The following is a 19,841-nucleotide window of genomic DNA, read 5'->3' on the forward strand; positions in this document are numbered from 1 at the left end:
CCTTATACTCTCTCCATCCTTGCGGAGAAAAATCTCCTCCCGTACCCGCAAAAAAAAAATTCTTTTTTTTACCTTCTAAATACAATATAAATATATTAAATAATATAATCAAATAAAATTAAAATTAACCTACTATTTCAAATATCACAAATATAATATATTAATTATTTTAATATATACAACAAAAACCTAAATAAATTTAAAAAACATAAATAATTTAAAATTATAAAAAATATATTAATATTTTAAATAAATATATTAATATAAAGGGATGAGGATGAGGGCACATATATCCCATCCTTGGCTCGTTCTCGATTGTGGAGATTTTTTTCATCTCCATTCATATCCCCTTCTCCGTTTCAATTAAAGAATCCCCTCCCCGTTAAGATCGAGACCCCTAAAATGAGGCCCAAATTGCCATCCCTATCGGATAATATCCATATTCAATAAATACGACATACCGAAAAATTAAAATTAATTAAAATTTTAATTATTTAATAATTTGTTAAATTATTTTTGCATCCCCTATATTTGTAAATTTTATTGGACCCAAAGGTTATAAATATTATAATTTGATCCTCATTTGAATCAACAAAGTTAAACTGTTGAAACCACAATTTGACCTTATGAATAGACACGGCTTCATATAAATGAGCATTTGTGCGACAAGGCAAAATAAAAATCTATTCAACCGAAATTTCAGTAAATACATATTCACACAATTCAGATACAACCAATATATGAATTGTGTAACTCAAAATTCTCATAAGCACATTTACCTTATCAAATAACATACAAACACATGTTATCAAATTTAAATTATTGATGCCCAATAACATGTATATATCATACAAATTATCAATCAAATTAGAACCAGAGCATTCAACTACAATTTTAATGCATAATATATCCATAAACGAGGCCATGATACCACTGTAAGTTTATTATGGGTTCAAAATATCAAACATTATTCCGAATGCAAAAATAAAAAATTTAATAAACTATCTTCTGAGATTCACATTTATTTCAAATTTCAGTTCAACAGTCAATTTGTATTCTTCCTCAAAATACATACATCAGATGTTTTACTGTTCCTATGGGATAGTAACTGGTGTGGTGGGTGAATTACCTGGGCTAAGAGGAGTGTTTTATTGTTCCTATTGCTTCCCAAATGCAGGTTCCTCCAGCATACCATGTCATCTGAGATTCCAATGTCGGCGAGATAAGATAGTTGGGTACTTTCAACCAAAAAATGGATAAACAAAGCCCCTACGAAGGCCCTTTCAGTATGGTCAAAAGTTTCAAGAGAAGCTTAGTGCAACTTGATCGGTGGCTATGACAGTCAAAATTACCATCACAAGTAGTATGTTCCGGACTTCAAAAGGAGCTTTATTTATGCGTAGGTAATCCAGTCGGAATCTTTCAAAATTCCTTCGAAAAACAAACCAAATAAATAAATAATAATTTTGGAAGTCTCATAAGCAAACTATAGAGTTGAGATGCTGTTTTAGCTTTAGCAGCAAGTAGAATGTCCCTACCAGCAGCATCTAGCAAACCTTGGCGACCATAGAAGATGTCAAAAGCTGTCAAACCTTTACTGTTCTTATTACTCACTTCCATACATCCAATCAACAGCTTCACTGCCTTTATTATTGACCATGACCAGATAAGGAAATATTAGAAGCTTATGTAAAGAAAATGACAAGGCCAAATGAGCTAGCAGTTAAAAACATATGGGATGCGTACCTCAGGTTGATTTGCAGATACTGCAGTATGCAATGCATTCTTTCCTTCCTAGTGCTCCCAGTTCAGGATCTCTTCTTTGTTGAAGTAGCAAAGCCATCCTAGCAAGACTTTAAAGGCTTTCAAACTCCCATTTTTGAGGGCGACATGGACAGCAGTTTCAGATTTAACAGTTTCTTCAATTGATAATGAATAAACATGCGAAAAGTCTGTCATATTGGATTCATCGTTTAGTTGAGCTGCATAGTGCAAAGGAGTAAGCGTCCTCTTAGCTTTAACACGAACAAGCTCACTATCATGTTTCATCAACAATGTTACAAGTTCCTGATACTTCCTCTCCAAATCCAGAGCACGGGGACTAATTAAGCCCTTCCTGCAGCTGCTGTTCCCTTCCAAAGCCAAATGGAGGGGCTATGCTCAAGATGGTCTCACTTCCAAGCAAATGAAGGCTTTGAGTTTAGTATTTCCTTGGCAAAATGGGTCTTTCCCTCCCTTGCAACTGCGTATAAGGGAGTAGTCACAAATGGTACCTGATCAAAGAACAACAGAAAATGCTTTGATTATTTATTTATTTATTTGGCTACAAAACTCCCTAGTTGAGTACTTTTCAAGGGGCTTATTGTTTTTTGACAGAATTCTGAAAAGATTATGGCTGGGTTACCTAAGCATAAATAAAACTCCTCTTGAAGTCCGAAACGTACTACTTGTGGTGACAATTTTTACTGCCACAGCCACCTATCAAGCAGCACTAAGCTCCTCTTAACACTTTTGACTACACTAAAAATGCCTTTGTAGGGCCTTTTAATCCATTTTCTGGTTGTAAGTATTCTTGTATTTCCCAACTATCTTAAATGGCCAACATTGGAATCTCACATGACATGATCACTAGAGGAACCTCCATTGGGAAGCAATAGGAACAGTAAAACACTCCTAGCCCAAGTAATCCACCCACCACACCAGCTACGGTGACACAGGAACAGTAAAACAACATCTGATGTATCTTCCAGTTTGTAGTTTCTTTTCCTTTCGAAGCAATCACCCTTTCTACTCCGCAAAAGCATATAGCTTCAAATAGTGTAACAGCGGCAGCAATAGGTACCTACAAAATATGGAATTGGTGATGAAATGATTTAATCAATGAGACAATATTGGTTTTAAATTATTGATGCATTCTCCACAATTTAAGTAAATGGGATGTTGAAAGTTTTTGTTTCAGGTGGTACATCCTTGATGAGCTTCTTAGTGAAATACAGCAATAGAAAATTTATTTTTTATCATATGCATTCATTACAATCATGCAAAGGCCCGTGCCAAGAGGCTAAAACATTCAAAGATGCCTCTGTATAAAAAGAAAATTGATTACTGTACTTCTTACTCCATTGCAACAGATCCAACTAATTAAGCTATACGCTTGTTTTTTTGCTTTTCATTTTTTTTCTAAATTGTTTCTACTTAATACTTCACAAAATATTTCAAACTCGGTAGTGACTTAGCATCAACATTGCATCATATTATAATCTGCTCAGTAGAGGAATGCTTTTCCTGAGTGCAAATTCTGGACGTATTATATAGGTAAAGTGATTGAAGAGATATCACAACTGAGGTGGTAGAATTTACCAGGAAGGAGTTCAAAATCAAGTACACGGTGGAGCAGGTTTCAACATATTCCTGCACAGAGATTCATACATGCCACAAGAGTAAAAAACTAAATGCAAAAATTTATTCATCGTGTGACAATATGAAGAACAATTGATTACCTTACCGATTTGAACTGCAAAAAAACAAATCTACACATACACAATAGAAATCTGAATCAACAATAACAAGTTGAGAAATTTCAATGAATTTTCTTAATATATATCACTATTGTTCTCACCTCTTTATCTTGTAAGGCAGCCGAACCACTTGGTAATCGTCTGTAATCTTTGTCTTCGACCATCAAAGTGAGGATTCGCATAAACCTTGTTCACCCACTGCCGACAGCTCTCAACACTTAAACTAGATTTGACGGGGTGCGCCTGGCCCAAGCTGTAGTGCAGCGCAAGGGCGACGGTCGAGGGTTCCTGTGGCAAGCCACTGTTGTGAACCCTCCCCCTCAAAAAACTAATTTAATATCATGTGGGACATTGTCCCACGTATCAGATATTAAACTGATAAGAACAGATACTACACTTGATCTTAGCCAAAAGGCCGAGAAAGGTATGAGTTTACCTTCGCACGGCAGCCTATTTTATGGTCACCTCTTTGCCCAGCGCTTCTTCTCTCTGTCAATGTGGGACTCAGGTTTACTTTACTTACCAGGCTTGTTGATCACGGGCTCTTATCATATTGGATTTTTATATGGGCTTAATCTCTGTTAAAGCTCCAAAATCTTATTTGGGCCTTTTCTTTAACAAGGCTCCAAAGATACTACAGCCTGGTCTGATTCCAGCGCCATGGCTGCTTTCTGCTAGTCGATCATCATTAAGAAGTTGCAGACATAAAAGCTCGAGATTAGAAAGTAGAAATTAATACCTGCTTCATTAATGACTGTTTCTTCCATGTTTCTCTGCCTTCTATCAAGGCTTTTGTTGATGTACCTGCAGCCAGACATAGCTGGGGCGTGAGTTTAACAAGCAACACGATTCCATTTCAATCTTAACAGCAATAAGATGCCCATGAATAGAAGGTAATATGGTTGAAGATCAACTGTAATTAACCAAGAAGAGGATGATAAGTAGAACAGTGACCATCCAATCAGCAAACATGACATTCATGATTCCTAGCATCAAGCACTGGCTGAAATAGCAATGCCAGGTCGTAATCTTATGTTTGTAGAATTATGTTCGAACTGGGCTTATATAAGTTTAATATTTTAAAATTTAAATTTTAAAATTGATGGACTTATCAAGATTATAAATTTTAAAAATTTAATATAAAAAATGTTATTTTAATATTTATATATTAAAATAATATCGTTTTACTAATAAATTAAACTTAAAACTCGATTTGAGTTTACACTTAAACTTGACTGTGTTAAAATAAGACAAATTCAAACTTAATTCCATATAAATTGAACCAAACTCGAACTTAAAATTCAAATTTAATTTAATTCAAATCCAATTCTATATACAAATATTCATAAAAAATAGTCTATTTTTAAATATAAATTATCTAATTATATGTTTATAATACACATCTTTATCAATCTACTTCCCAAAATATGTGTAATGATAAAAAATTACAAAACATAATAAATAGATTATCAGTTTAGATGGCTAAAAACCAAATGAATAACCATCATTTGCAAATAGAAGACACCATCATAGAAAGCATGTCTCCTGGGAAGTTATCTTTTAATGGTCTTTAAGCTTCGCATGAATCTTCCTCGTTGTGTCTTGGTGGCCTCTTTGTTAGAGTGTCGAGTCTGAACAATCATGCCTACAAGACAAAGCCCCCCCTGTGGGATTGGTGACATATATCTTCAAATCCCATGTATTTTTGATTCTCCAACTTCTCGGCCATGTCTTCGATGCCCACTCCACCTTCAACATTGGATTAGGAAATTGATAAGTTTGTGCTCTGCTTCTGAAAATTGAAACTGAACAGCTTCAATTGGAGTTGCAACTTTCAAATTGAATCAAAGAAGCTGGAGATATACCTAAACTGATGGCACTAACAAAGATTGTCAGAGCTAGTAAAGATATGATTATTGACGTCCTTCCAGGGACTGCAAATATCCTTCTCATGACATGCTGACCAGTGAAGGTAGCTATTGTTGAAAGCAAAACAAAATAAGTAGCTGCAGACCAAAAAGGTAAAACTGTTAAAGCCAAGTAGATGTAAATGCTGATGTGACATCAGCTACCTGCAAAAATTGTACAAATATATGTGAGTTGGTGTTCATATAGTGTGCACCATGCCCCTGACCTAGCCCTGCCACCACTTACCCTTCCCTGCTTCAGGCGGGTCTGGGTGAGGCAGGTTATAGCATTCAGGAGAATGTAAGGGTTGAACATGTCCAATAAACTGTGGTAGCCTGAGTTGATTTGGACGATGGCAAGTTACTAAATTGGTACTTACCAGTTTGTTATGTTAGAATTGATTTGCCTTTAATATGACTAACAATGTTAAAATTCAGGCATTGTTATAAACTTAATCTATATTCAGCCTTCCACAAAAGGAACCATTTTGTTTTGTCAATAGATTTGAGTGCGGATAGGAAACATACTTTCGACCATTGGACACGATATGAAGCTTTTTGCAAGCATAGAATGTTATATCTATCTATGTCTTCTGGTGACCATTTCCTTCCATCACAAGCTTGACAATAATATATGCATAACTGAGGGGGAATTCCCAATTCAAGAAAAAGAGGGCCTAAGATAAACCCTCCTCCTAGTCCATGTTATCTACCCATCACACCAGCTATTATCGCACAGCAACAGTAAAACAATATCTGCTGTATCTTCCAGTTTGTAGTTTCTTTTCCCTTCGATGCAATCACCCTTTTTCCTCTGAATAAGCCATATAGCTTCAAACAGTGCAACAGAGGCTGAAATAGGTACCTACAAAATGCGGAATTGATAAAGAATTGATTTAATCAATAAGACAATATTAGTTTTAAATTATTGATGCATTCTTCACAATTCAAGTAAAGGGCATCTCGAAAATTTTTGTTTCAGTTGGTGCATCCCCGATGAGCTTCTTGGTGAAATACGGCAACAAAAAGTTTATTTTTATCATCCGCATTCATTACAATCATGCAATGGCCGGTGCCAAGAGGCTAAAACATTCGAAGATGCCATTTCCATTTTTTTTCATATTATCTCTTAAGCTTTTTATTCCTTGTCTTGATCAAATTACTTCTCCCAGAAGGATTGCCATCCTTATACGTTAAAGAGTCTAGCTTTGCTGTGTTTCACCTCTTAAAGCTTGATCGAATTATTTCTATAATCAAACAGCTCGCACCAACACCCCCTATGCAGAAAAACAACCGAAATTAAATTCCTCCAAGGTTCCATTAAAAAAAATTGATTCCTGTACTTCTTACTCCATTCCAGCAGATCCAACCAAGCTGTACGCTTATTGTTTTTTCTTATTCATTTATTTTCTAAATTGTTTCTACTTAATACTTTACAATATATTTCAAACTCAGTGGTAAATCAATTTACAGAGGCTAACTTATTAACACCGTTGCATCATATCTGCTTGTCTGCAATATTCACTCCTAGCTTCCGATTATCTGATGATGAGAATTCCTACTAAACTATGATTACCTTAGTTTAATAATGGGAAATTAATTAAAATAAGTAAAATTTTAAGCGTTTATACGTTTTTAGGCGACCGTAGAAAAGTTTTATCAAAATAAGCAAACCGTATTTTTTTTACCCTTTTTACCCTTATGTTGAAAAACCAAGTAAAAATATTTTTTCTGAGAATGTACGTCAGTTTATGGTGGTTACGATGGTGGCTAGGGATTTTACAGTGAAACCCTAAATATATCGAATTATGTATATGGATGTTTTTGAATGTTTCGAACGCTTAAAATGATGTAGTTTCGATGTTAATGGATGTCTGGAAGTATAGCCGTTGAGAGACAAAAGCACGCAAATTTACAGTGTCGCGCAAACTGTGTAAATTCACAGTGCCACACAAATCGCGTAAACACTGTTCAACTGCTCAAACCGCTTGCAAAATCGCACAAAAATCCTGTTCACAGACTATGATATCAACTTTTGAAAATGTGAACAGTGTTTACGCGGCACTATAAATTTGCACGTTTTTGTCTTTCAACGGCTACACTTCCAGACATCCATTAACATCAAAACTACATCATTTTAAGCGTTCGAAACATTTAAAAACATCCATATACATAATTCGACATATTTAAAGTTTCACTGTAAAATCCCTAGCCACCATTGTAACTACCATAAACCAATGCACATTCTCAAAAAAAATATTTTTACTTGTTTTTCAACATAAGGGTAAAAAAGGTAAAAAATATATTATTTACTTATTTCGGTAAAACTATTCGACCTAAAAACATATAAACGTTTAAAATTTTACTTATTTTAATTAATTACCCTTTAATAATTTGATTACCTTAACGATTTGATCAGGAAGAAAACCAATCCGCTACACAGGCCCAAGCAATGATAATTCCTTCCGATAAATGCTTTGTCTGAGATGAATCTGAATAAAGAGAAAACAATAAGTTAAACAAGTTTCTGATTAGACAATCGCCTCTGTCGTGTTCACCTGGAACGGAAGCCATAAGCGTTTGTAATTTTATCCTTGACCATCAGCAGTCATGGCTGGAACAATATTTGATTAACTGCTCGCGCCTTTACCGAAAGATTTTTAGACTAGATTTGGCGGGGTGCGCCAGGCCCGAGCAGTAGTGCAACGCAAGGGCGACGCTCGAGAGCTCCAGTGGCAAGCCACTGTTGTGAACCCTCCCCCTTAAAAAATTAATTTAATATCATGTGGGACAATGTCCCACGTATCAGATATTAAACTGATAAGAACAGATACTACACTTGATCTTAGCCAAAAGGCCGAGAAAGGTATGAGTTATCTGTCTAACGGCAGTCTTTTATAGAGTCATCTCTTCGCTCCGCGCTTCTTCTCTCCGTCAATGTGGGACTTCTAAACAGGTTAAAACAAGCTGATCGTTGAGTGGTTTGTTGATCTTGGGCTCTTATTATATGGGCCTAATCTATGACAAACCTCCAAATACACTATAGGCTTATGGCAGGCCTCTGTATGGGAAGGAAGGAGACTCACCAACGAATTTGGGCTGATCTGATTCCAGCGCCTTGGCTGCTTCCTGCTAGTTGATCATCATTAAGAAGTTGCAAATAATCCAAAAAGCTCGAGATTACGAAATAGAAATTAATACCTACTTCATTAATGTCTCTTTCATCATGTTTCTATGCCCTTATGTACCTGCGGCCACACATTACTAGACAATGTGCATACAACAATTAGATTCATTGTCAATGGCAATACACGATAGAATAAGCATGTCATTTATTACAAACAAGAGAATTCACTTATTAAACTATTAGAGTCTTATTGTGACATACCTATATAGTGAAATTTAACGTATTTAATCTTAAAAAAGGTTTTCTAAATGCACACCAAAATATGGATTCCGTCAACAATAAGAATAGCTCGAGGGGTACTCATCGTCAATGCATCCAACGAAAAGGTTTGAGAAATATTTTTTATATTTTTAAAATTTTTTAATTATTCCACTAGTCTTTTAAGTTATATGTATTATTCTATAACTAAGTTAACATTATACATTTTGCATCAAATTTTTAAAACATTTGTTAGGTATAGTGCTGATTCAAACTTACATAAAATACTTGTTAATATGAAAAAATTAAAAAAATATATAATTATAGTTAGATATTTCATTCTAACAAGAAATAAGCTTTGTTTTAGATATTAGGTTTAGAATAAACGTATTTGGTGCTATAGTTATCAAATAGGTTATTATTTGAAGTGTGACCGTAATTTTATTTGATAAACTTTGACAACAAATTAGACAATTTTTTTTTTTTTTTTATATAGAAACAACTATGGCAGAGTAAGGACCGTCACCAAACAGAGATTGAAGGACTTCCAACCATTCTTGTGTCCTGCATATTCAAGGATGCTGTTCCTCTGCATCGGGGCGTACAGATGTTTATTGACAAAAGAATTATAAACGCAATACTCATCAAAACTTAAAAAAAAAAAACACACCCATTATAAGATGTCCTCGAACAGGTTCGACATAAGTCATAACTTCTGGTCACATAATAAGGGTTCTTGAACAAGACAAAACTCACTGCCATGGCCAAAACAATAATTCAGGCTTACTTCTTAGTCGAACAACAAGCTCAATTCCTTCATATGATAAAGCAAATACAGGATAAATAAAACACATCACGGTCATAAAACGGCAGCAATTACACTCCTAGAAACTTTTAACTACACATACTGAACTTTTTGAGTTTCAGTAAACTAGTTCTCTAGCTACCACTCTTACTGGGAAAGTGACCTTTCTGAAATTCAGTAGTCACGATCAAGATCTCGAGCACGCTCCCTGTCACGTGACTCAGACACTGCACGGTCATAACGATAATCATCCTCCTCCATTTGGTCATATCGATCATGATCACTGTCATGATATTGAGCATAATGATCATGCTCACTGTGAGCATAACCCCGATGACGTTCATAATGGTCAGGGTGTTCATACCAATCACCATCATCCTCATCACCATGATCATAGTCCCTTTCCCCATGTCGATCCCGATCATGTTTCGATTCAATACGATCATAGTCATCCCTATCGCGAGAATATCCACGGTCATGGTCAACGTCACCAAGTTCATAATCCCTATCCCTTTCACGAAGGCGACCTCGATCACGCTCCCTATCACGGTCTCTTTCTCTGTCACGCTCATGGTCACGTCCATGGTCTCGACCACGATCACGATCACGAATTCGATCGCGTTCTCTCTCATGGTCCCGACCCCTGTCTCTCTCCCTCTCCCTTTCTTTGTTCCTGTCACGATCTCTACGGTGTCGATCATCTCTGTGATCTTGATCCCTTGGCCTATCATGAGAGCGCTCGCGGGACTTCTCTCGTTCCCTCTCTTTGTCCCTTCCTCTTTCACGGGATTTTTCTCTATACAAATCATTATATGATATCAATCACACAAACATAACACCCAAACCATATTTAAAAGCCTTTGAACAAATTTAACGGTATAAAGATGCCATGACAAAGGCCTAAGATGAGAATTCACCCTAAAATCCTTGCAGAGTAGTTTACGTAAACAGAAAAAGTCTCTAGATTTCGACTAAAAAGGCCTTTTGTCAAAGAAATTATTTCACAAACAAAATAAATAGTGCTACCTATAATAAAAAATAAGATAAGCAGAAAAATATTTGTAAATCTTACCGGTCACCATGCCGATCCTCTCGTATCTTAGGCTCCTCAGACCGAGATGGGCCTCTTGACTGTTCCTGTTCCCTGATAAGTTAAAGATGATTTAAGGAAAACGTGTGAAGTTTCATCCAAAAACAGAGAAGAAAATCTTTTCAAAAACACATTCTGATGAAAATAATATTGGACAAGACAATTAAGTGTGACCAGGCCCTGCATCAGAAGACTTGATATAGGTCGTAGCAGGTACAGAAACAATTTTCCGAGAGTTCATCATATGATGGATGCCAAAATTCATGAATTAGTAATCAGGTACAAGAGTCTGATATATGATTGTGGTTGGGGTAATTACCTTCCAGAATGCCTCTGATTAACTTCTTCACCTCCAACCCTGGTTGTTCCAAGTCCACCACCTAGCCTGCGAGGACGCCAATTTGGAACTGTTCTACCACGCTCAACATCTACAAGCACCCTCCTGCCATCAAGCTTCCTCCCATCAGCTTGTTTGTATGCAGCTGTGAGATGTACAGGAGTCGAGATTTTTTAGAAAAAAATTAAAAAGCACATCAGATCAAAACTAACAAGCGCATAATACAGAAGTAAACCTTTCATATCCCGGGTGTGCATGTATTCAATGAATGCATAGCCTTTGGGTTTATTTGTCTCTTTGTCAGTAACCAAGCGAACCTGAGAAGCTCAAAAGAAAAGAAAAAAAAAATATGAACCACAGTTACAGGAGAACACTAGACCTGAGAGGGATAAAAAATTCATAGCAAACATGTTGTACTTTCTGTAACCAACTGACAACTCTACACAGAGGTGAAAATAGTAAATCCTAAATGGCACGGCAGACAGGCACTATGCCTCATTAGCCGTGCTCACCTTTTTATCATAGGAATTGCCTCGCGAGATGCATCACCACCAGTGCTAGTGTTGCAGATTAACTGATGTATTGTAGCAAATTTACCAATTGTTGAACAGACTAAACCTCCCCTTACCAGGGAATAAATGTTTTGAATGACAATACTATTGTAGATAATATAGAAAATACAGAAAATACCAGTACATCTTCTCAACTGCTGATAGGTTTTTGACAGCCTTTAAATCCAAAAGTAAAATTCAGTAGCAAGTAATGCATACCATAAATTCAAATAAAAAGAGAGAGATGCTAATACTCCCAACATATTTTACCCACTGCAGGAAAAAGAACAGATGGTCTCCTTTTGTAGCTTGAAAATAAAGGCAAAAAGGCACAATGCATCACTGCTCTGGTCAACTTATATTTTCAGCTTTACTGTGCAGGATGAAGCACCATCTTTGGAATGGAATTGTAAGAAAATGGGAACAAAATTCATTTGCGGAACAGAGTTATAAGCCCCCTTACCGGATGTTGACTTAATACTAAAAAAGAATATCTAAAGAGTGGAGATGCCTTTTCACTTTTTATTACTCTCCACCCAAAAAAAAAAAATCTTGGAGAAGGCCCCTGTCCCATAACGATTCCTATGTCCATCTATATCAAAAGAAGCTTAAAAAGGATTTAATTGAACAAACTAACATAAACTGTAACCAGCATAGAGCCAAGTAACACCTTAGCTATTATTCCAATTTTGCACACTCCAATTGATGGTATATTATTGAACATGGAGATGTTAACATTCTCTGTCCCACTATTAGTATAGATTCTGGACAGAGTATACTCTAGTAATCACTACCTACACTTACCATCCATGAGTTCTTGCAACTGTCATCTATTACTACAATCAATGTACTTAGATAAACGATTTAAGAACAACTTTAAAGATAAAACAAGAATAAAGGCAAAATTGCACAAGTTCAAACTTTATAGCAAAAAGAGAATTTAATTTTTATCACAAAAAATTGAAAAGAAACAACAAAAGAAAAATTGCAAAAAACAATTATAAAAGCCTCAAACCTTGATTTTATAAATCCAGAACATTTTGGAAATAAAAAAGAAGGAATAAAGTGGAACATAACGTCTTACCAAACCCATTGAGGATGCTCAAAAATACCTACCCGTTTAATTGGTCCATAAGACTCAAACTCCCTTTTTATTCTACTCTCGGTGGTCTCGTAACTCTGCAAGTAGACAAATATAGCAAATAAGTCATAGAAGAAAATTTAAGAAAAAAGTGAAGAAAGATAACAAGTAAAATATTTATCACTTACAAGCCTGGCAACAAACAATGTCTTGTATGGATCTCCTGATATATTTGGGTCATTATTGGGGTCATCTGCAAAAACAAGGAATATATTATATTCAAGAAAAATAACTTTTAAGACTTTGAAAACATCAAATCCACCTTCATATGAACTTTATAGAATAGAGGTGGTATTACATTTCTGAAGCTCTTCAGTGGCCTTTTCTGCACCCTTCTCTAGTCGTAACTTATGGATTCTAGCTCTTCTTTGTGCCTGAAGCCACATAAACAAATCAGGAAAGAAACCAAAAAAAGAAGAAGAAAGAAAGAATAAAACAGCAGTTCTCTTAAGAATGTTAGCCACCCAATGATAAATATTTCTAAGTTAAACAAGGTCAATAATCAAACAAGTTTTATTGTTTATCTCACATTTATCTATTAGTTCCACTGACCAATTAATACCAACTGTTAGGAGAAGCCTCTTTAGAAATGACAGCCTTATGCAAAATACCCAGAGTTATAACAAATTTCTAAACCAAAATGCCAGGAAATATATCCAAAATAGGTGAACCTAAAATAATAATACTTTGGATTTGAAAAATAAACTTCAATCAGTAGAAAAGCTAAAAATTTATGATCTAATCACCATTTATTTCATCAAGAAGTATTAAGTGGCCTTATCTACTTGAAATACTTTGGCATACAAACACAAGTTATACACAGACAAACAGTAAAATACTTGATTATATGGAATCCTGCTCACATAGATCTACACACAGGCATTAGCTTTGATATACAAACAAGAAATATAAATGGAAGCGATCATAGATGTCACTTTATATGATAGAAAAAGAATCTTTATTACAGGAGTTTCAGCCTCTGGTACAGGTGGAGCATATTCAGGATCTCCTAGCTCAGCAAAATTACTCACAAACTGTGCCATTCCTGAAAAAGAAAAACAAAAATTTAGTACAGCACCTCAACTGGATCAATAATTTCTTATCAACATAATAAAAATATGGTACTGTAATTTTGTATGACCTGTAAGTTGTGGGCATTTTCTTTTCTCAATAGGCGGTCTATACTCCAGTGGGGGCCGAGGCTCAAAGAGCTTCAGTAGATTTGCTGTTAAGCCAGTGGGATGGCTTTGCCCAATCTGAGCAAATGACAAATTAGACAAACATTTTGATCACATCCGCACAGGGAAAAAATTAAAAGAACATGGAATAAAAATTTAGGTCGTGTGCTTGTCTTGTAAGGGTGTGTTTAATAGGAAAATCATTTTTTTATCAAATAAAATCAATGAAGAAACGGAAACAACTGAAATACACTTTCTTGCAATCAGGAGGTAAACTTGAACTTGTATATACTCTAGGTAGAAAGGAAAAGCAGTTTAAGAACGCTTACCAATTACCAAACAGAGATTTAATCAAAATTAGTCTAAAAATTTCAATTTTTTGTCACCTATTTTGAACAATATTATCATCTTTGTTTAATAGCCTATATACAAACACACGTATCTACAGGACCTATTAAAACCTAATAACTTTAATTGAAAAATCAACGATATCTGATTTTATATATAGCACAAAATCCTTTAGAACTACTAATGATTGCATGACAAAACACGTAAATCGACATTAACCTATAAAAAAGGTCAAATAACCTAAAATCATCAGATAATAACATCAAACCAAAAGCCTCATGATTTTCAAGAAACAAAAACGAGATTTACTTAAACACTAACCAGCTTAAGCTGAAGGACATTGGCGCGGTTCTGAGCCTTGGTACGGGCCTGAACGGCGGCGTTTTGGTTGCGCATGAAGGGATCGTTGTAGTCTCCCATGTTGTAAGAGATCGGGGCTAAACTAGGGTTACAGAAGGAATCGCGGGGTTGATGACCAGATTATTTAGAAGATAACATGAAAGGCTCGGTATCTGTTTATTAGGATCGGGTTAACTGATTCGGGTCACAAGTGCGAAACGGAGCCCGAAAGCGGCGGCTAAGAGGAAGGAAGGAATTGCGAGGTACTTATAGACTTGCACTTCCAAATTCTGTGTGGAGGCTCGTTTCTTTAGTCATCAATTATTGATTTGATACGGTGTCGTTTAGATGAAGCAGTTTAAGTCAATTAATTTAGAGAAGTGTTATGTATATTATTTTTGTGGACAAATAGTAATATAATATTATATGATTCGATAGTTAAAAATTATAAATAAAATAATATTTAATTATATAGTGATATATCATTATTTGTGTATAAAAATTACATATATAATTTTATTGATTAATTTAACTTTTTTTCTTTAATTATGTTACATAATATCCTATAAACAATATTATATATATACTTATTTTTAATACATAATTTATATAATATATAATTTATATATATAAATTATATAAAAAAATAAATACACATAATTTTATTAACATTCTAGCATTTAGAATTTGGGCTGATATCGGCAAAATAAAGGTTGCGTCAAACATCTCAGAGCTCAATTTGTCTCGAGCCAAGCTCAAGTTTGAATCACTCTAATTTGGTTTTCAAACTTAATGTTAGCTAGTTTAGTAAGTTCGCAAGCTCATGATTTGATTCAAACAAAATATCAATAACTTTTTTAAAATTTCAAATATTGCACACATTTTATTAACTTTTTTTTTAGTTATGAATATAGATAAATAATTAATAAATATATAAGTTATAAATGTTTAATTATTATTTTTTTTAAATTTCAAAATCAAAAAAGTTTCTAACCCAAGATTAAATCAATCATTTCAATCTTAACCTCAAGCTCAAGTCAAGATTCTACCGATCCGACTCAACTCTCTCTCTCTCTCTCTCTCTATCTATATATATAAAAGCCGAGTTTAAGTCAAATCAGATCGGCTTGTATGCAGCCGTAAACAATATATACAACCAACCTCAATAATGGAAGGTAGATATATTGTAGACCTAGTAGTGTAATAATCCCATCTGATAGAAAAAATTAATTCACTTAAAATTTAATTAAGGAAGGTCACCATTTACATGTTACAAATACGATCCAAACTTAAATTAAGGCACCCAAACAATGACTTTCATCTCACCTAAACTCAATCACGTACATATAATTAAAACTTATATACCAAATTGAAAAGAATGACAGTGAAAAACAAGGTCACAAAAATGGCTGCAGCTAGTAAATTCAAGCTAATCCATTCTTGTGGTTAGGGTGCTCAAATATTGTACTTCTGTTGGACGGGCCTAGCTTGTTCACGGGAGTCACCACTGGATCCTCCATACTCACCACTAAATTCTTGGCTACCCAAAGCCACCTGCCTGAACTTCCTCATGTCAGCAGAATATGTAGATGAACTGTATTCTGTGCTTCCCGGTGAGGCGCCAAAGATCGTGCTTTGTCCAGGCCTTACGCCGTCTTGTAAGTCTTCTAGTGAAGAATCTCCTTCCAGTGCACGCACTATCTGTTTTCCATTATTAAAATGTTGTTATGTGTTTAGTTATGAGTCTAATTAATAGTTAATCATCTGTCCCATTCCCATACCTGACTCATTTTTGGGCGCTTTCTAGCAGAGTGTCGCACGCAAGCCATGGTGCAGCCTACCATGCGAGCCATTTCATGAGGTACATAGTTATTCTCCAAGCGATGATCCACCAACTTATCAAAATTTCCACTCTCCAATGCTTCATTTGCAATTACTCTAGCCTGTATGTTATGTGATGTCTTGCTTTAGTAAATTTTGCTGCAAATAATTTCATTCTTTAGTACAAGATACTTGATTTGGAAGAAAAGACTCACCCAGTCTACTAAACTATCTTCCATCATATTTACATCAACAGGTCTCCTTCCAGTTATGAGCTCCAAAAGCATGACACCAAATGAGAAAACATCAGATTTTTCTGTTAATTTGCCGCTTGATGCATATTCCGGAGCCAAATACCTGCGTTAGCACATCGTCAGCTTCCAAATTAGTTGTTTCACCATATTCTGTAACTTAGAAGGAAATGTTTAAAGCAGATTCTACCCCTCTGCTGGCCAACCTTCATCCTCCATTCAGTTGGTTCTGCTATACTGTTATAAACTAACTCTTTCCCTACCTCATTTTGATTATCTTCTATTCTATATCAAAATTAAATGAGAAACTTGAAATGACATTATTTACCCGAAAGTTCCCATGACTCGAGTAGAGACATGGGTGTGGTTGTCTGAAGAGAGTTTTGCCAATCCAAAGTCTGCCACCTGTATGAGAAGTATTGCAGCATGATTAATTAGCTTGGTGTGCTTAATTGAGTGTCATGGCAGATGATAAGGCATCATTATGGCTCCTTTTAGTCTACATCTCTTCATATGAACATTCAAGTATGTTATGAAAACAGATACCATGGCCTCAAAGTTGTTGTCAAGGAGAATATTAGCAGCCTTGATGTCTCGATGGATAATCCGTGGATGGCCTGCAAGCAGCATTCCACAAACAAATGAGACTAGAACAAGCACAGAGACACAGATAAGCTATGATTGCCTTACAATCTTCATGGAGGTAAGCAAGCCCTTTTGCAGACCCCAGTGCAATACGAAGCCTAGTAGGCCAATCCATGACTGGTCGATCCTCTCCTGCAACCAGAAATTGTCTGAGGATGCGGCAATAGCACAATAAACTTTTAACAACTGCCCTTTTTTAATTTTCCAGGGTAAGGGGAGAAGACTATCATGTCAAAAATGAAGGGTAAATTTAACTTGATGATGGAGGTAAAAAGAGGAAATAAGTAGAGAAAAATGAAAATTACCATGAAGATGAAATTCCAGAGTCTTATTAGGAACAAAATCATAGACCAGAAGGCGCTGCCCACCAGTAATACAATATCCAACAAGTGATACAAGATGGCGATGATGGACACGGCTGATGATTTCAACTTCAGCTTGGAACTCTCGCTCTCCTTGGCCACTACCAGTCTTGAGGCTCTTAACTGCAATCTCCTTTCCATTAGGCAAAACACCCTTGTGCACATAGCCAAACCCTCCTTGACCCAACAAATTGGACTGCGCAAATCCCCCTGTAGCAGCTGCTAGCTCTTCGTAAGTAAAAGAACTTTGGTTAAATCCAAGAGCAATATTTGGGGATGGAGGAGGCATAGGAGGACGCACTGGCATAGAGTACTGGGAGCTCATTTCTCCGCTGCTTATCATATGTGGAGGTGCTGGAGCCAGATTCCAGCCACCAGCACCAGGTGGTGGTGGTGGTGGCGGCTGCATTTTACCACCATCTTCTCCTGGAAGATGCCAGTTTGGATTCCCCCCCTGCCAGTTTGGATATGGTGAACTATTGTAATATGGGTCAACTGCATCCAAATAATACAAACATAATTAATTTAATCACCATGACTGTAACACCCCAGGTCCAATAGCCCGGCCCACTGTTAAGATATTGTCCACTTTGGACACACAGTCCATCATGGGTTTGTTTCTGGGCTTTGCAACCCAAAACGCGTCTTAACAGTTAAGGAGCTCACAGGCTATTTAACCAATCCAATTCTCCCACCACTAACCAATGTGGGATCCATAGACAGAGCACACACAGGCCCAACATCTCTCCCGTGCTTTGTCGATGTGGGATTCGCCTAGGGGTATCACATACACCCCCCCTTACGGGACTCAGCGTCCTCGCTGAGGTTTGCCCCACCATCGATCAAGAGGACACGCGGAGTTGCTCTGATACCATTTGTAACACCCCAGGTCCAATAGCCCGGCTCACTGTTAAGATATTGTCCACTTTGGACACACAGTCCATCATGGGTTTGTTTCTGGGCTTTGCAACCCAAAACGCGTCTTAACAGTTAAGGAGCTCACAGGCTATTTAACCAATTCAATTCTCCCACTACTAACCAATGTGGGATCCATAGACAGAGCACACACAGGCCCAACATCTCTCCCGTGCTTTGTCGATGTGGGATTCGCCTAGGGGTATCACAATGACCTTCCTTTCCATTCATATGTTCAAAAAAATAAAAATAAAAAACCTTAAGGGAGGACCTTTATATGGGTTGGACTGATGATCATAATATGGCATTGGTTGTTGATGGTGCTTTTTCTTCTTCTTCCTACAACACATAGCACAAATGGCGATCAAAGCAATGAGAAGTAACCCAGCACCAATCGCTCCTGCTACAGTATATATAAGGTAATTGTCAGCAGATGAAGATGAGGAAGAAGATGATGACTTTGTATTCGCTGATGGTGAAACTTTCTTTGCTGGTGATGGTATGGAAAGCAGAAGCGGTGGAGGTGGAGTAAATGCAGCACCCGGTATACGTGGAGTATTAGTATTCCCAGTAGAAGTAGGAGGTGAAGGAGGGGACCTCCGTGGAGTTGGTGACGATGAATCTGGTGGCGGCGGAGGAGGAGAGGAAGATGAGGAATTATCATTAGTTTTCTTTTTACCACCACTGTTGTTGTTACTAGTATTATTTGAAGAAGAAGGTGGAGTATCTGGAGCTGGGGCACCGTCGTCGCTCATTGTTTCTGCTAAAGAAATGCCGCCCAGGAACCTCCAGCTCTCCTGGAACTTCCCGTCTCAGGTTTTGAGCACCCTCCTGAACACAAATGAAGCAAATATTGTTGCAGGATCTGAAAAACTTCAAATGCAGAATGGAAGAACATAAAAAAATTTACCTGAATGAGGAAGATTCAAGAGCTCTCAAACTCGAAGAAGAGAGAGAAAGGTTTTCCCTAGTGAAATTCCTATTCTAGATAGAAAGGGAGACATGTCAATTCACTGTGGCTTGCGACAAAACAGGGCTTGTCTCTCTCTTTCTGTATTAAACAATCTTAGTTTAGTCTGAGTTGGTTATTGTTTTTACCATTTCCTGCCTGGAATTTTTGCCTGAGCCATCACAGCCTTTAATTTCCGCCTAATATAGACTATCTCCACCATAAACGCTCGGCTTTAAGCTTGTAACAAACACAATCTCAGACTAACTAATTAGTCAACCGCTTTTTACTAAACAACT

The 19,841-nt window shown here is 36.4% G+C and overlaps 2 protein-coding genes, 2 long non-coding RNA genes and 2 other non-coding genes across 12 annotated transcripts; all 6 read right to left on the minus strand.

The window, feature by feature from the left end:
* Positions 1-992: 992 nt before the first annotated feature.
* LOC123199344 lies at positions 993-3,974 on the minus strand. Of its 4 annotated transcripts, XR_006498329.1 has the most exons (7): positions 3,620-3,974; positions 3,501-3,530; positions 3,361-3,411; positions 2,405-2,842; positions 1,747-2,273; positions 1,539-1,644; positions 993-1,431 (listed from the first exon to the last, which is right to left on the minus strand). It is a non-coding gene; the product is annotated as an uncharacterized LOC123199344 (long non-coding RNA). The 4 variants fall into 4 exon arrangements; XR_006498328.1 differs by having other exon boundaries at positions 993-1,644; positions 3,506-3,530; XR_006498326.1 differs by having other exon boundaries at positions 993-1,644.
* On the minus strand, positions 3,751-3,946 carry LOC123199849. The gene has a single exon (XR_006498452.1). It is a non-coding gene; the product is annotated as a U2 spliceosomal RNA (small nuclear RNA).
* Positions 3,975-4,860: 886 nt separating the features above from the next.
* Positions 4,861-8,297, minus strand: LOC123198530. Of its 4 annotated transcripts, none has more exons than XR_006498052.1 (4): positions 7,984-8,297; positions 7,828-7,917; positions 5,384-6,290; positions 4,861-5,310 (listed from the first exon to the last, which is right to left on the minus strand). It is a non-coding gene; the product is annotated as an uncharacterized LOC123198530 (long non-coding RNA). The 4 variants fall into 4 exon arrangements; XR_006498051.1 differs by having other exon boundaries at positions 5,384-5,524; positions 5,954-6,290; positions 7,828-8,297; XR_006498053.1 differs by adding an exon at positions 6,648-6,702 and having other exon boundaries at positions 7,828-8,297.
* On the minus strand, positions 8,100-8,295 carry LOC123199827. The gene has a single exon (XR_006498433.1). It is a non-coding gene; the product is annotated as a U2 spliceosomal RNA (small nuclear RNA).
* A 1,274-nt stretch (positions 8,298-9,571) lies between the features above and the next one.
* LOC123199135 (U1 small nuclear ribonucleoprotein 70 kDa) lies at positions 9,572-14,860 on the minus strand. The gene is made up of 10 exons (XM_044613997.1): positions 14,582-14,860; positions 13,876-13,990; positions 13,700-13,779; positions 13,033-13,108; positions 12,863-12,927; positions 12,710-12,772; positions 11,278-11,359; positions 11,025-11,187; positions 10,688-10,759; positions 9,572-10,411 (listed from the first exon to the last, which is right to left on the minus strand). The coding sequence occupies exons 1-10, from the start codon at positions 14,678-14,680 to the stop codon at positions 9,790-9,792; spliced, it is 1,437 nt and encodes a 478-aa protein (XP_044469932.1). The 5' UTR covers positions 14,681-14,860; the 3' UTR covers positions 9,572-9,789.
* Positions 14,861-15,813: 953 nt separating this feature from the next.
* LOC123198634 (proline-rich receptor-like protein kinase PERK4) lies at positions 15,814-19,826 on the minus strand. The gene is made up of 9 exons (XM_044613362.1): positions 19,504-19,826; positions 18,865-19,424; positions 17,622-18,173; positions 17,362-17,448; positions 17,218-17,288; positions 17,000-17,076; positions 16,636-16,777; positions 16,381-16,542; positions 15,814-16,300 (listed from the first exon to the last, which is right to left on the minus strand). The coding sequence occupies exons 2-9, from the start codon at positions 19,346-19,348 to the stop codon at positions 16,055-16,057; spliced, it is 1,821 nt and encodes a 606-aa protein (XP_044469297.1). The 5' UTR covers positions 19,349-19,424; positions 19,504-19,826; the 3' UTR covers positions 15,814-16,054.
* Between the last annotated feature and the right edge of the window lie 15 nt (positions 19,827-19,841).

The sequence above is a fragment of the Mangifera indica genome, chromosome 16 (genome assembly GCF_011075055.1).
Source record: "Mangifera indica cultivar Alphonso chromosome 16, CATAS_Mindica_2.1, whole genome shotgun sequence".
Lineage (NCBI taxonomy): Eukaryota > Viridiplantae > Streptophyta > Magnoliopsida > Sapindales > Anacardiaceae > Mangifera > Mangifera indica.

What these genes read in the sequence shown, in the direction of transcription:
- LOC123198634 (XM_044613362.1), bottom strand. Translation starts at nt 19,348, where the DNA reads ATGAGCGACGACGGTGCCCCAGCTCCAGATACTCCACCTTCTTCTTCA. An exon ending in TCAGTCCAACCCATATAAAG is followed by an intron (nt 18,174 to 18,864) that starts GTCCTCCCTTAA and finishes ATTTGGATGCAG; the next exon opens with TTGACCCATATTACAATAGT. An exon ending in ACAACAACTTTGAGGCCATG is followed by an intron (nt 17,077 to 17,217) that starts GTATCTGTTTTC and finishes CTTCTCATACAG; the next exon opens with GTGGCAGACTTTGGATTGGC.
- LOC123199135 (XM_044613997.1), bottom strand. Translation starts at nt 14,680, where the DNA reads ATGGGAGACTACAACGATCCCTTCATGCGCAACCAAAACGCCGCCGTT. An exon ending in CATTGTTTGTTGCCAGGCTT is followed by an intron (nt 12,773 to 12,862) that starts GTAAGTGATAAA and finishes GTCTACTTGCAG; the next exon opens with AGTTACGAGACCACCGAGAG. An exon ending in CTTATGGACCAATTAAACGG is followed by an intron (nt 11,360 to 12,709) that starts GTAGGTATTTTT and finishes TGAGCTTCTCAG; the next exon opens with GTTCGCTTGGTTACTGACAA.